We start from the raw sequence: 14767 nt of genomic DNA, 5'->3' as shown, positions 1-14767 counted from the left end.
TGGCGGTTACTGAGCCCTCCCCGCTCACACACATTGACTTGGCGTACACGAGGAACCTAAGAAGTTTCTTCCCAGGCTCGAGGAAGGTGGGTTGGCACAGCCCTGCAGATAACCAAGTGCCCTGATAAGTGAGCAGGGGGCGCCCTGGGCTGTCTGTTCAGGCCCTTCCTCTGAAGCCGGTGGCTCACCCTCTGGGCTCTGCCCTCCTCAAGTGCCCCCCGAGACTGCAGAGAAGCCCGCCATCTGTCCACAGTGACCTCCCCACCAGCCTTCTTTCTAAGGAGGCTTCTGGGCCTGCTTCATGAAAGGAAAGATCTTGCACCCCCGGAGGCGTCCCGTCTTCCCTGAGCTCACCGTACTCTGATGAACTTAACCACAGGAGAAGGCAGGGAGGCGGTGGGGAGGGGGGCCTCGTCCAGGGACTCGGGTGGCTGGACAGCGGCTCGGCTGCCCGGGAAAGCTTACCCAGAGGAGGAAAGGACTGTTGCGCAAGCGAGCTGGGCGCTCAGAGCTGGCCCGCAGGCCCCTGGCATGCGCTGGGCCTGTTAGGAAATCAAGGAGCCGCTCTGTCTGCTTTCCAGCAGGCGCCACTTCTTTTTCCACTGCTTTGCTCAACTCAAGGCCTGGCTCCGGGGCCAGGCTGGCGGTGGGCGGGCAGGCGGGCATCCTCTGCCACAGGCCTGGTGCCTGCGAGCGCCTGCTCTTGCCTCAGCTCGTGTTGTCACAAGCGTCCAGCCGAGACTGCAGAATCATGCTGATAAGACCAGCCGGTTCGGTGGCCATCTCCCAGACCCTCGGGGAAGGATTCCAGACTGCTTCCTTGTGGGTTGAGCGTCACTGTCCTTATCTCCTTTCCTGCCAGGCGGGGACTCCTCGCTAGTCACACACCAATGAAAACCCCACTCCAGACCCCGACATACAACTCCACATCCTTGCCGGGGTATGGCTTGCCCTGGCTCCATTCAACCTATCCGTCGGGGGAGCAGGAAGTGCGCATTGAGATAATATTATAAATGTGATCCAGAAGCGGGCAGGTTGAGAAGGGCGTCCAAAAATCGGAGTCGCCTTGGTGTCTGCTGTGAAAGCTCTTGGACCTGTCAATCAATTGAGATATTTCTTGGAGGAAAAACAAGCAGGGGGTGGGCCAAAGGCCAATCGCTAGGTTCAAGGGCAACTGGGATAGAGATGGGGCCCTTCGGGGGCTGAGTAAGAGGAGTGGGTGGGAATCAGAATGAGCGCCGGCACAGCCCCACCCCTGAGCGGCTTGCAGGCCTGAGAATTGCCATTTCACGGAACATGGGAGCTGGGGATAGTCGTGGGGATGCGGGAACGTAGAAAACGGAAGCCCTGACTGGGGGAAGGTCAGTGGGGGGAAAAAAAAGGAGATATATGTACTACTATATGTAATACTTTAAACAATAAAAAAAAAAGAAAAGAAAGAAAAAGAAAACTGAAGCCCTGGGATGTCAACTGCTGGCCCGGCTTCTGGGGCTCGTTGCCGTGAGAACTGAAAGCAGACCCGAGCCTTGCGACTCCTGACTCCGTCCCAGGCTTGTGTTCCACCTTGGGAGAGCTGTCTGCCCCCGGCACGCAGGCTTGCTCTTGGGGCTGTGCTTCCTGGAGGCAGGGGGCTGGCCTAGTTGACCCCTCAAGGTCTCATCCAAGCCCCCGGTGGCCGACTTCTACAGGCCAGTTGCTATGGGGACTATAACTTTGAATTTCCTGGCTCTGGGGCTGTGAAAATCACAGCCTGAACCTTCCGTTGATGTGGGTTTCTAGATTAATTTCCTGTTTGATTGTTTACTTTAGAGAGCGGAAAATGCCTTTGCAGGCAGCTAGCTCCCTCCACCAAGACGCTTATCACACCCTCCCCCACACCAGCAAGGTCAAGTCCAGGACTCAGGTGGGCGGAGGTGGGGAGGCCAGGAGGTGGGACCAGGGACCAGGGGTGGGGGGTGGCACATATAAGAGCAGATGGCAGCCTCAAGCCCCCCCCCCCCCCCCCCCCGCCCTGCCCTCTCCTTGTGCCAGCCGAGGGTCCCAGCCCAGTGACCTGTGAGTTCAGAAACTGCCTGTTGTGGGCCATCTGCCCACCACCTGCGCCCCAGGTCTGGCTCCCAGCCAGCCCAAAGCCCTCCCCTGTCTCGGAGAGCTGTTTTGTGCTGAGTCAGACACAGAATGCAGTCATTCCTTCAGAGGGTACTGTGAGGGGGCTGCTAGTCCCAGTGCCACCGGACACTCAGTGCCTCCGGGCTGGGCACCGCTGGCCGAGCGCCCCAGGGAAGCTTAGAAAATAACTGCTCTCCCCGGGCCCCGCTGCTGCAGCCGAGAGCTACGGACAGTGTGCCCGGTACCATAACCGTCCTGTTCCTGGCTCCCGTCCCTGGGGAGCAGTTAACGCTCAGGCTCACGCCAGGCTTGGCGGCAGGTGTCACGGTCTCCTGCCATGTTGACCACCTCTCGCCAGGATCCTAGTAGGGCCGCTTTGTCACCTTCAGAGCCCTCCCACCCCACCCGCTAAACCCAGCAGAGAGGCAAGAGCACTAACCCACTGTATAAATGGGGGCCCTGCGGCAGAAGGAGGGGAGGTGGACCAGGCTGGAGGTCCATCGACCAGTCAAGTGGTACCTGGGGTAAGGTCTCCCAACTCCCTCACCGCCCCTTCCCTTGTGGAGGGGACTACCTAAATACCACTTTGGGGAGCAAAAGGAACCCTAGTCCTAATCACTTGGGGATGAGGGGTGAAAACCAGAATCATCCCAGGCAACCCGGGGTGTGTGGTCACCCGCCTTTTTCTGTCCTCTCCCCACTGGCCTTGTTGATGTGGGCCTCCCTCGTGAGGCAGTGGTCCTGTCATCTGACTGTGGAGGCCGATGAGACCTGGGTTCCACTCCTGGTTTTTCTTTCCCGTGTGTCCTTGGGGAAGTCATGTCCCTCCGCGCCTCACGCCTGCACCTGTGGCATGAAGACCCTACAGTGGCGTCTGACTCAGATGAACTGGTAGAAGGGTGACACGGATCTTGAAGTGTGGATACAGCTCAGCACACGAGCTACAGCAAACACTCAGAATGTCAGTTCTCAGGAGACCCCTCTTTTTTAAAAAAATTATTATATTGATTTCAGAGAGGAAGGGAGAGGGAGAGAGAGAAACATCAATGATGAGAGAGAATCATTGATTGGCTGCCTCCTACACACCCCCTACTGGGGATCCAGCATGCAACCGGGGCATGACTGGGAATCAAACCATAACTCCTGGTTCATAGGTTGACACTCAACCCCTGAGCCACACCAGCTGGGCAGGAGACCCCGAGTGACAGGTAAGGCCTCAGGGCTGCCTCGTGCCTGCTCTGCTCGCCCTTCGGGAGAGGCTCGCGCACACGGGGTCAGTGGGCACGGCGCGAGCCCAGACGGGACACGCAGCTCCTGGAAGACTTCCCCAGGGAGGCCGGGAGGTGTTGACAGTGGTCATGACAACGGCCCCGGGGTTTCAAACCCGACCCAGGGTCCTGGGAGCTCATGGCTCTGGGGACTCCGTGAACAGAACCAGCCTCCTGTCCAGGCCACTGGCCAGGGCTTGGCCCCACAGAAGAGCTGCTGGAGCCGGGGCCTGTCCTCTGGCTCCGGTATCTGCAGGATTCAGTGTCTTCTCTGATCCCCGGATTACGTTTCCACCACCCCGCCCCCCCGGGGCCAGCTGTGGGCTGAAGCATTCCCCCATGTGACATTTACTGTGGCCACTTTGTACGTGGCGGTTTGCAAGCTCGGCAGGAAGGAGGCTAATTATTGCCGCCGGGGCGCCTGGTCCGCAGTTAGGGTGCCTGCCCGCCTGCCCGCCCTAGTGAGGAGGGCTGGCAGCCAGGCCACAGGGCACAGCTTGGACCGAAGTCCAGGTCACAGCCATGAATTTCCTTGACATCTGACCATGGCCACCGCACTGGGGCCTATTAGGCTAGTGGAAAAGTGACATTTGGGGCGGATTTCCCTCTCCTGGGACGTCTGAAAGGCAGGCAGGCACAGAGTGATGGTAATAATGAACATAAAGCAACACTAACTCTGTTGTTTGGCTGCAGGCTGCACCGCCTGAGCATTACACACATACCGTGTTCACAGCCCCTCCTGGCCATTCGTACCGTGTTCACAGCCCCTCCTGGCCACTCCATTCCTCCCCTCTCTGAGTAACCCCCTCTCTCCTGCATTCTGCCCACTCGTCTCTACCTCTAGCCTTCAAACTTGCTCAGGTGTCTCCCGCTTTAACCACCACTCCCCTTGACCCTTTGCCAGTCTTTCTCCTAGCATCTTACCCTCTTCTCTTCCTTAGGCAAGTTCCCAAAAAAGAAAGAAAAAGAGAGGGAGAAACAGAGAAGAACAGAAACCCCAAAGAAAAAGAAAGAAATGGTGGACTCTTTCAGTCTCCATTTTCTGACCACCCTCGCCCTCCAATCCCACCTCACCCAGGGTTCCACCTGCCCCTCCCCCTGCACTGACATCCTCATGGCAAAGGTCTCTGAACTTTCTTGGTTTCTATGACATCACTTCTTCCTGTTCCTCTGAGCTTTCTGACGCTCTTCTTCCACCTCTGGGGGTTCTTCCTCCTCTCCCACCCTTCAGATGTAGCTCTTTCCCGGTTTGGAGCCTTTATCCTCTTCTCATTTATTCTGTCTTCCCCAGGACATCTCACTCACATCCATGGCCTTGACTAACGCCTGGGCACTGAGGATCACAAATACGGCGTCCCACTAGTCACCTTCCCTGATACCCTCGAGGACCAGAGACTCAATATTTCTGACACTGAGTTTATTTGCACTCCTCCAAACCAGCTCCTCCTACCTTCCTAGCATCCTTGGTGGCACCACCATTTATCCAGTTGACCAAGCCCTAAACCTGGGGGCTGTCCATCTTCAAGATTGTCCTTGTCCTCACCCTCACTTCTGCCCCCTAAACACATCTCCTCCCATTGCGCCTGCCTCAATTCAAGCATCAATTCATAATTTCTCATCGCAGCAGCCTTACTGGTCTCCTTGCCGCCAGTCCCACCTCCACCCTACCAGCTCCAGTCTGTTCTCCATGCTGTGCAGGAAAGGATGTTTTGAGAATGCAAATATTATCTTCCTACTCTCCCGTTTAAAATCTTTCCGTGGCTCTCTAGTCCCTTAGGATAAAATTCAAACTAGTAGCACAGCATCTAGACAGCCTTTTAGGATGTGGCCCTTGCTTTCTTTACCATCATGTTCTCTCTCCCCCCAGCACCATATATTTCAGCATCTTGAAATACTTGTTATTCACCAGTGTACTCTGCTAGTCCACATTTTTAGCTTTTGTGCATATGCCATATGTTGCTTCTTATGCCTTATGCCTGGCGTGTTCTCCACCACCACCAGCCCTCCTGTGTTCCAACGCCACACTCTCTTGATTTCCCCCTACTAGACTATAAGTTGCAAGTCTTATAGTCTTGTTAATCCCTGTACTTATACAATATTTAGCACATAGTAGGTGTTGCATACATGTTGTTGGAGGGATGGATCAGTGGATGGATGGATGAAGTATGTGAATGGATAGATGGATGGATGCAAGAATGGATGATGAGCCCTGGCTGGGTAGCTCAGTTGGTTAGAGCATCGTCCCGATACACCAAAGTTGCAGGTTTGATCCCCGGTCAGGGCACATACAAGGATCAACCAGCGAATGCGTAAATAAGTGGAACAACAAATCGATGTCTCTCTCCTCTCTATCTCTCTAAAATAAATCAATAAATAAAATGTGTGTTTTTTAAAAAGAATGAATCGGGGGGGTTGAAGGTTGGAGATATGATGTGGGTAGACAGAAGGATGGGCGGATAAGTGGATGCATTGGTGGACAAATGGTTGCATGGGTAGGTGAAAAAATGGATGAATAACTTGGTGAGTAAGTGGGTGTACAGATGGGTAGGTGTATAAATGGGTGAATGGATAGAGAGATAGTGGCCAGTGCAGACACAAAATAGGTGAAAATCAAGTCACTTTTGTGGAGACCCAGGTTGATTATTGTCACCAGTCAACAAAATTAAGACTTACGAGCTCCAGCCAGGAAAATAGGAATTAGCTGATGTGGGGGAAATTAAAATAATTCTCCAAGAAAGAGGACACTGACCCAGGACTTCCGTGCACCTTTTGGATCTTCTCAGACTTGCTGTCTGTCTGGCTTGTTCAAGACACGGAACTGCTGAGCCTCGGACTCGCCATATGATTAAGTAGAGATAGCAGTGCCTGTGGCCTTCCCTGTCTCTGCAGGAGTCACGGGGGTGTGCGGGATGGTGCGTACAAAGCGTGGCAATACCTTCGGGGAAGATCCGTGCTTATGAAGATACACATTTAATAACAATAATCACACCTTGTGTTCGAATCAAGCTTTGTACTCTTCAAAGCTCTTTCACATACATTATCTCAATAGAGTCTCAAAACAGTTCTAGGCAGGTATTATTTCCATTCTCAAGCGAGGAGGCTGAGGTGCGGGGCGACTAAGTGGCATGCCAGGGCTCCTGTCAGTGAGCAGCGGGTCTGCTGACTCGGAGCCTGCTGCACACTTGTGATGACAGCCCATTTCAGCTAGGCTCCCTACTTCTCCGCCTCCTGAAGAGCCCGGCCCTCCTGGCCCTCTTCTTGCCCACTCAAGCCCGGTATCGGTTCTGTTCTTCTAGATTTAGCTGTAGACACCGATCCAGGTCCAGCAGGGGAACGGAGGAGGGGCCCGGCTCATATGTGAGGGCGCTCCTAAGAGGCAGGTGGCCCTGTGCAGCTCCCACCCCATCCCCGTGCCAGACCGCGTGCCATGCATCGGGCATCTCCTTTGCCTCTGCCGCATTATCCTCCCTCCCCTTTCTCTCCATCAGCCTTGCTGCCCATCGCTCTGGCCTCCTGGGCCAGTGCAGTCCTCCCCCTCCCACTCCCATCCCTTCCTTCCCTCTCCTCTTCCTGTGACTTCTTCCACACTCTCAGCTCGTCCTGCCTCAGCCTCGGCCCTTCTGCAGACTCGGCCAATCAGAACTCTGGGTTGTTCCCCAGAAACCAGCCAATGACATGCACTCTGAAATCGCCTCACTTTGGCGCCTTTGTTGCTGCCCCCAGCCTCCCCTGGGCGACCCCCAAAGAGGCAGCAGGCCGAGCCGCGCTTTGACTGTGGCTGTGGTAGGCTGCTGCACTGGTTCTGGAGGCTGAAGTCATGCTGCCGGTGAGCTGCGTGGTCGGGGTGGGCTGGCCCACCTGCCTCAGGTCAGCACTCCCTCCTCACCGGTAAGAGGAGAAGCTGTCGTCTCCAGCGCTCCCTGGCCTCCCACACACGAAAGCAGCCCCATGGGTCCTTCCGTCAGCACCCTCTTTCCCTCTCCACGGGGTGGCATCCCAAGCAACCAGCCCGGCTCCGTCCTGGGCACGCCTTGGGCAGCATGCCCATGCCCTGTGGACCTCCGTCGGGGACGCTGGGACGCCCCCACCAGGCGGCCTTTCTCCCCAGTCGCTGTCGGGCCTCCCACAGCCTGACTCCAAGCACCTTGGCCTCTCCCCCAGGGAGGATGTGATGGGTGTGCCCACAACAAGTCTCCAGCAGAGACAATAGGACAGGAATGCATTAGCTTCCGAACAAACACTGTGTGGGCTCGCACAATTGCCTTGGATTCTCGTCCAAGAAACACATTTCGTTGTTCGAGGGCGAGGGTGGCTGGCCTGCCCCAGCCCGCCCACACCCCTCTCTGTGCCAGAGACTTGGACAAGTAGGCTGCTCCTTCCCCCACCCCAGGGTCCTCAACCCCCAGGGCGGGCAGCCCTGCCTTCTCCATCGGATGGGCGGCTTTTCTTCCCGAGAGTGATGGCAGAGGACAGGGCGGCCTGCCCACCCACAGAGGGCCTGTGCCTGCCACCACCTTTTTAAAACACTTTTTTGTCGTGGTAAAACATACATAACATAAGATGGATTGTGTTAGCCGTTCTCACGTGTACCGTTCAGGGGCATGAAGTACGTTAATATTGTTAAGCAACCATCACCACCACCCATCTCCAGGGCTTTTTCATCTCCCAACCTGAACCCCTGTGCCCATCACACAGCAACTCCCATTACTCCTCCCGCCAGCCCCTGGCACCCACCAGCCCCTTTCTGTCTCCATGAACGTGACACCTCCTGGCGGTGGGACCCTACGGTAGTTGTTCTTCTGTGACTGGCTTGTTTCACGGACCACAGCGTCCTCAAGGTTCCCCCAGCGTGGATGAACTTCCACAACGTGACGTTAAGTGGAAGCCGTCCACTGAAGACTACTCTGTTGTATGATCCCATTTACCTGAAATGTCCAGAACAGGCAGATCCATAGAGACCAAGGAGCTTAGCAGTTGCCAGGGGATGGGGGTCAGGGGACTAACTGCTAATGGGCACGGGTTTCTTTTGGGGGCGATGAAGATATTCTGGACTTAGTGGGATGGCTGCGGAACTTGATGACTATGCTAAGTCACTGGATTGTATACTTAAAAATGGCGAATCTGGTGTTACTGAATTCTACATCAACTAGAAAAGCAGAAGAGAGAGATTGAGAGAAGAAACGAGGCAGTAGTAGAGGGAAGCCTGGGGGGGGGGAGGGGGGTGTGGCCAGGTCCAGTGTTGGGCTGCCGGCCGTGGCCTTGGCCAGGAAGCAGATCCAGCCTTGGGGAAGCCGGTGGGGCTGTGGTTTGGTAGAAGAGCACTTTGGTGCCCAGAAGTCTTCCCATAGCCGGGGCCCAGGAGCGCCCAAGACCACGGCCGAGCCCCCGCTCACCAATCAGGAAGTCTTTAAGCTAATTTCATCTCTCTGAGGATTTTCACTGACCAGTTGTAACCGCCAGTGATCCCGGCATCCTTGCTGCCTCTTCAAGCCCGCCTGTGCCTTGCCTTGCCTTGCCGTGGCCTCTGCGCTGGCCGGGGCGCCAGGCTGTGTCCACAGCAGTCCTCCAGGGGCTCAGCTCCCGCCCGAGAAGGCCCGGTTTCCTGGCACCCTCTGACCCTTGGAGATGCTCACTCCGGGCTGCCCCAGGCTGGGAGGGGGCCCGGCTGCAGGGGACTGGAGCTGGCGCCTGAGCCGTGGTCCCTGGTGCTCGCTTCGGCAGCATGGCACTGAGGTGGTCCCCCCCCCCCCCCCCCCCCGCAGCTCCTGCAGTCCCAGGATGTGAAGGAAGACGCCGTGCTGTGCTGCTCCATGGAGGTGAGCAGCGTGCGGGCTGGAGGGGCGGGGGTGAGCAGCGTGCGGGCTGGGGGGGGGGAGGTGAGCAGCGTGCGGGCTGGGGGGGGCGGCTTCCTTTGTGGAATGTGAATGTTCACAGGGCGCCTGCCCACCAGGGGCCGGAGGGGTGGAGAACTGCTGGCCACGGAGAGGGTCACACCGGGAGCTGGCACTGTCCCTCTCCCTGTCCCCAAGGCCACCCTCTGCTCGCACCAGGCACACCACACAAGTGACCACATAAGGGATTCTGGTGACCCTGTCCCCCGATATCACCCTGGGCCTCGGTGCTGAGGAGTTTGGGGAAGGCGCCGGAGGCTTGCATCCCAGTGTTGCAGAACAGCCCCCGGGAGGTGCCAGGCCCGTCCCCAAGGTGTGGCCACGGCTCGTGGAAACTCTCCCTCTGGGATCTGTCCGCAGACCCTGGGCTCTGGCCTAGTCACGGGGACAGACCTTTGCCCTCGGAAGACAGCCCAGAGCCATTCAGAGTGGAGCTCGGTGAGGGAGGAGCGTCCATCCTGCCACCAGGACGCGCCAGGCTGGGTGAGCTCACCCCTCAGGTGCTCCTGCCCGCTGCCAAGGCCGCTCCCGAGAATCTCGGAGGCTAGAGTGCAGGAGCCCGGACCGCAGCCTCAGGTGTCGGGACAGTCACCCCGTTCATTGTCGGGCTTTAGCTGGGTGACCACAGGGAGAGCGGGGAGAAGGAGAAGGCATGTTCCCGGCCCTCAGACAGCTTCCGGTATGGTGGGGCTAGATTTCTCACACACACACACACACACACACCCCACTGGATGGGCAGTGGGGAAAATAAGTGTGGGTACAGGGCACGCCTCCCGGCAGAGTCCAGGGAGAGAAGTCAGGGTGGGCCCACAAGGTTCAGAAAGCTTTTGTGAAGAAGGTAGAGGCTTGCACACCGGGTGGGATGAGGCTGGGGGTGGGGCAGAGGTGGCGGTTGAGGTTATATGGAGAGAACCGGCAGGGGCTGCTGGCCGGGGGTGTGCGGCTCAAAAGGTTGGGGCTCCTTCCCAACGGGGGCTTTTCTAGGTCATTGGGGGCCTCTCTCTGGAGGGGAGGCCCTCTGGCTGGCCTTCCGCCCAGTCGTGTTTCTATTCCCTCATGTCACTGGTGTGGGCAGAGGTCAGTGCTGCGGGTGGGGAGGTGGGGCGGGGGCAGGGAGGAGGGAAATAGGAGACATCCTGCTCTCCGCGCTCAGGTTCCACATGGACACACACAGGTAACAATGACTCAGCTCGTTTCCAGAGAGACAGCCCAGCAAGTGAAAATTAACCCGGTGCAGCCTGTGAAGGGAGCAGGTCACAGCCAGCGAGGGTGCGGGCGGCAGTCAGGGAAGGCTTCCTGTAGGAGGAAAGCGCTGGGGTGAAAGGGAGACAGGTTGTGCTCCTGGTAAGGGCTCTTCTCAGCCCTGGGCAGCGGGCAGTATTCCAGTCCCTCTTCCTTCTGCCGACAGATTGGTGGTTAAATGCGGGCTCCCGCAGTTGGCTGTTTCCGCACTGCGCCCTCCCTGGGTCCCAGAGGCCTGGCCTGCACCTTCCTGAGATAACCCAGCTAGTTCTTGTTCCTGCCCCAGCGCACCCACCCAAGGCGGGTCGGGACCACTGCCGGGACCACGTCCTGTCCTAACCGCCCCTTCTCTGCCCACAGCTGCAGAGCACGGGCCGGCTGCTGGAGGAGCAGCTGCCCGAGATGATGACCGAGCTCCTGGCCAGTGCCCGAGACAAGATGCTGTGCCCCTCGGAGTCGATGCTGACCCGGTCGCTGCTCCTGGAGGTCATCGAGCTCCACGCCAACAGCTGGAACCCCCTGACGCCCCCCATCACGCAGTACTACAACAGAACCATCCAGAAACTGACAGCCTGACAGCCAGGGGCCTGGCGGGCAGCCCGCAGGCAGCTGGGCCCCGGTGCGCAGGCCAGATGGACAGGCAGGCGGACAGGGGTGGCCCTGGAGAAAGAAACAAACGGGAGGAAGGCAGGCAGAGCCGGAGGCCCGTCTGGAGCCTGGTGGGAAGGGATCGAAGCCCAGGATGCCCCCCATCCGAGCCCCAGCCCCAGCATGCGGCAGCGGCACAGTCAGGGGAGCATGTTGCTTTTCCACGGTGGCCCGGCCCTCCCCCCTCACTCCCGCTCCTCCTGCCCCTCCCAGCAAGGAGCCGCAGGCCTTTGTGCAGAGGTTTCATCTCCCGACTCCTCCTCCAGCGGGCAGCCGGCGCACCAGGGCACCGCGTGGGTCAGAAAGGACCTCAGAGGCTGGAAAGTGGGTCGCAGAGGCGTGCATTGTTCCAGCATGCTGTCAGCCGCCGTCGCCAACTGGCAGCAGGCGACGTGTAGCAGATGTCCCGGAGGACAAAGGCAGACACGGTCCCCACCAGCCGCCCGTCACGGACGGCCTTTGTCCGCACAGTTGAGCTGGGGACAGAGGCATCCCTTCTCTTCCAACCTTCACGCTCCACTCCCCACTCCAACTTCCAAGTCCTTCTTCCAGACCCCACGCCTCGGGCCTGGGCTGGGAGCAGGCGGGAGCTGGGGTTTGTAGCTCTACTTGCACTCCTTTGTTTCATTGTGTTACATTTTTCAAAAGTCAGCTGCTTTGAAGTCTCCTCTCTCAATGAAAGAGCCGCTATGTGATCACACGGGAGGACCCCTGATTAGTGGAACATCACACCCACCCCCTGTGGCTGAAGGCTCCTAGCCACAGACAGCTTGCCAGTCGCCAATTAGGGTGATTGGAAACGTCTGCCGGTGGGGGTCCCACCGGAACCTGGCACCTCCCTTCTCTTACTCCCGCTGCTCGCAAAGGGCTGACCCCTCACGCCGGGGTGCAAGGCGCTGGGCCTGGCGGTGAACCAGGCTCAGCACAGGCCGGCAAACTAAAACCAAAACGCTCGGGGATGTTTCCTGCCCCACACACAGGTCCTGTCCCAACCTCGGGGGTGGGTCGGGGGGGCTCAGAGTTTAACTACCTGGGCTGTGTGCCTGCCCTGACCTCATCCCAGGCAGGACCCAGGTCCTCATGCCCAGGAGGCTCGGGCACTGCTGCCCCCGGCTGCTCACGGAGTCACGAGCAGGACAGTCAGGTGACTGGGCAGGGGTGCCAGGCTGTGAGCAAGGCAGGGCTCCTGCAGGAATGGGGTCCTGGGAGCTTCCTCTGTGGAGGGAGACGGGGATCGGGCTCTGGGCTGTTGTCGCTGGCACCTGCACAGCACCCCCCCACACTCACACCTCCAGGGTCCGGAGCTCACACTGTGATGAACCCCAGAAATGACCTCAGCCCAGCAGCTTCCTATTTACTCCTTGGCCGAGGCCAGTCACTCTGGGTCCCTGGAGGCGGCCTGGCTGCCCGGTCCGGTCAGGCTGGCATGAGGTGAGGGCTGGAGGCGGCTCCCCCTTGCCGACCCCGAGTCTGGGAAAGCAGGCAAGCCGGGAGCGGGGGAGGGGGCAGGTTCCCCAGTACTCGCTGGCTCTCCCACCAGCTGCAACCTGCCTTCCAGCCAGGATGGGAGCTTGTGCCAGTCCCCAAAAAAGCGCCTGTGGGGGCAGAGGTTTACCTGGAGCAGGCCAGGTGCCTCTGTCAAGGAGCCCGCACCCTCGTGGCCCAGCCTTTGCCTTCTGCTTCCCAGGCTTCCTCCCACTCCTCCTCCCACCTTTCCACCTCAGCCCACACCTTTAGCCCATCCTGGGCCAGGACGCCAGAGGCCCCCAGGAGGCCTCGAGGGAAGAACTGGGCTGATGTCAGGCTCAGAGGGGACACGGGGGAAGTCAGGATCTGGCGGAGTCAGGCGGCCCCGCCAGGCCAGCAGCCGCTCCTGCCAGGCCTCAGAGACACACCTGTGCTGAAATGGGTCTTGCTTCCTTTAAGTGTATGTGCATGTGTGTGTGTGTGTGTGTGCAGACGTGTGTGTGCACATGGGTATGCGTGTGGGTGCATCTGCCGAGAATAAAACAGGAGGAAGGGAGAGGCCTAGGAGTGGGGGTGCAAGTCTAGAAGGCAGGAGAGTGGGGTCCCCCACCTCCACCCCGGCTCAGAGAGCAAGCTTCATGCAGGGCCCCAGATACCCTGCGTGCAGGAGCTGGTGTTCCGGGGAAAGCCGGGACAGGTGGCATCATGGGCACTGCGGGCCTGGCGCCCTTCCTCCTCGGGCCCTCCTGGTGGTCTTGCCTGAGGGCCACCTCCTCCCTGCCTGTTAGGACCCGGGTGTGAAGTGAGCTATGAATGTGTATACATATATAAATATATTTTTAATTACGTGTCGTGTCACGGTGGCTCCAGACATGGTTTGCCTAATTTATCCCGTTGCTTGAAAGCGCTTCCTGGCCAATCCGAAAAAACAATTTCAGCTGTTTTTCAAAAACAGGTCGCTGCTCCTTGTTCAGACGTGGAAGGAAAACATTTAAAAAGGAATCATTTTTTTAAGGAAATAACATTAAAGGCTAAAATCTGAGACTCTGAAGCAGCTTCCCATGAGAGACAATTCAGACGAGAACTGGGGGGCCGCGTGGGCACCCCACAGGCCCCCCCTTTCCAGGCCAGGCCCCCCGCCCTCTGCTGAGTGAGGAAGGCCATATCCAGGTTGACCTCTGAATGTATTTGAGGGGGCAAAACTGGATATTGCATTTCTCGGCCTTGCGTGGTTCTCCCCACTGGCCCGTGGCTTTCTCGGCGCTGCAGAGGCCGAGCCCGGCCGGCCGGTGTTAATTGTCTGTCTCTCCCCTGCCATCAAGGCGAGCCGTCATGGTTCTCCTCTCGGGCAGCCAGCCAGCGTGCCCACCGCAGCCTTGCTCCCCGAGGCCGTGTGGCTTTGCCTGAGCTCTGGGACCGCTGCCCGGAGAAGGCTCTTCACCCCCTGGACACAGTGGGAGGCCCCCCGTCCTCGATTAGGAGTGCACCTCCGAACCCAGTTCCGTCTGTGCGTCCTTCCTGAACCATCTGTAAACCTTCAGGGTTTGGGATTGTCCTGTCCATCCATGTAAATGTAAATGTTGGCCGAATCGGTATTTATTCTAATCTTTATTTTATTTTATTTTTCTCCGGGGGCATGGGGAGGGGGTGTGGGAAATGTACCACTGATCACGCCCTCGGCAGCTGCAGGGGGCGGGCCCCGACGGCCAGGCCGCCCGCCCGAGGAGCAGCCCCTGGAGGCCGCCCGCCCCGACGCCAAGCCCCTGTCTTCTCCGGCCTCCGAAACCAGCCCGGGCTCCTCGGATGGCAGGCTCTCGGGGGCCGTGGGGGCCTGACTCCCAGCTGCTGGGCAACCCCCGGCTGGGCCTGTGAGGGTGCAGGCCCAAGAGGAGATGGCTTTCCTCCTCTGAGGACAGTTGCGCAGAGGGCTGCCCGCCTCGTGGGAGCCCGCGGGAGCCTGGCGCGGTGGGACGGCCGCCCTGGAGCGGGGCCTGGGCTTCCGCCAAAGCTGCAGCGGATCCTGCTCACGCAACACCTCCCCCCCCTCGGTGTGTCCTGCTTTCCAGCTGAACCCAAACTACAAGTGGGTTTAAAAAATAAACGACACCAAACAACAAGAACGCCCTGAGTTGTGTTCTTTGT

At 58.6% G+C, this 14767-nt stretch overlaps 1 protein-coding gene across 8 annotated transcripts in view; it reads left to right on the top strand.

Annotated features, from left to right (window-relative positions):
- CTIF (cap binding complex dependent translation initiation factor) overlaps positions 1 to 11857 on the top strand; it is a 236832-nt gene extending 224975 nt beyond the window's left edge. For all 8 annotated transcript variants that reach the window (XM_080684486.1, XM_080684492.1, XM_080684493.1 and 5 more), the window contains 2 exons: positions 9140 to 9193; positions 10871 to 11857. In XM_080684486.1, the coding sequence (XP_080540612.1) occupies positions 9140 to 9193; positions 10871 to 11086 (270 nt within the window). In that variant the 3' untranslated portion in view covers positions 11087 to 11857. The remainder of the gene's footprint in view (positions 1 to 9139; positions 9194 to 10870) is intronic.
- Positions 11858 to 14767: the final 2910 nt, after the last annotated feature.

This window comes from Plecotus auritus, assembly GCF_963455305.1.
Source record: "Plecotus auritus genome assembly, chromosome: 8".
Classification (NCBI taxonomy): domain Eukaryota; kingdom Metazoa; phylum Chordata; class Mammalia; order Chiroptera; family Vespertilionidae; genus Plecotus; species Plecotus auritus.
This window is presented reverse-complemented; position numbering and strand designations above follow the sequence as displayed.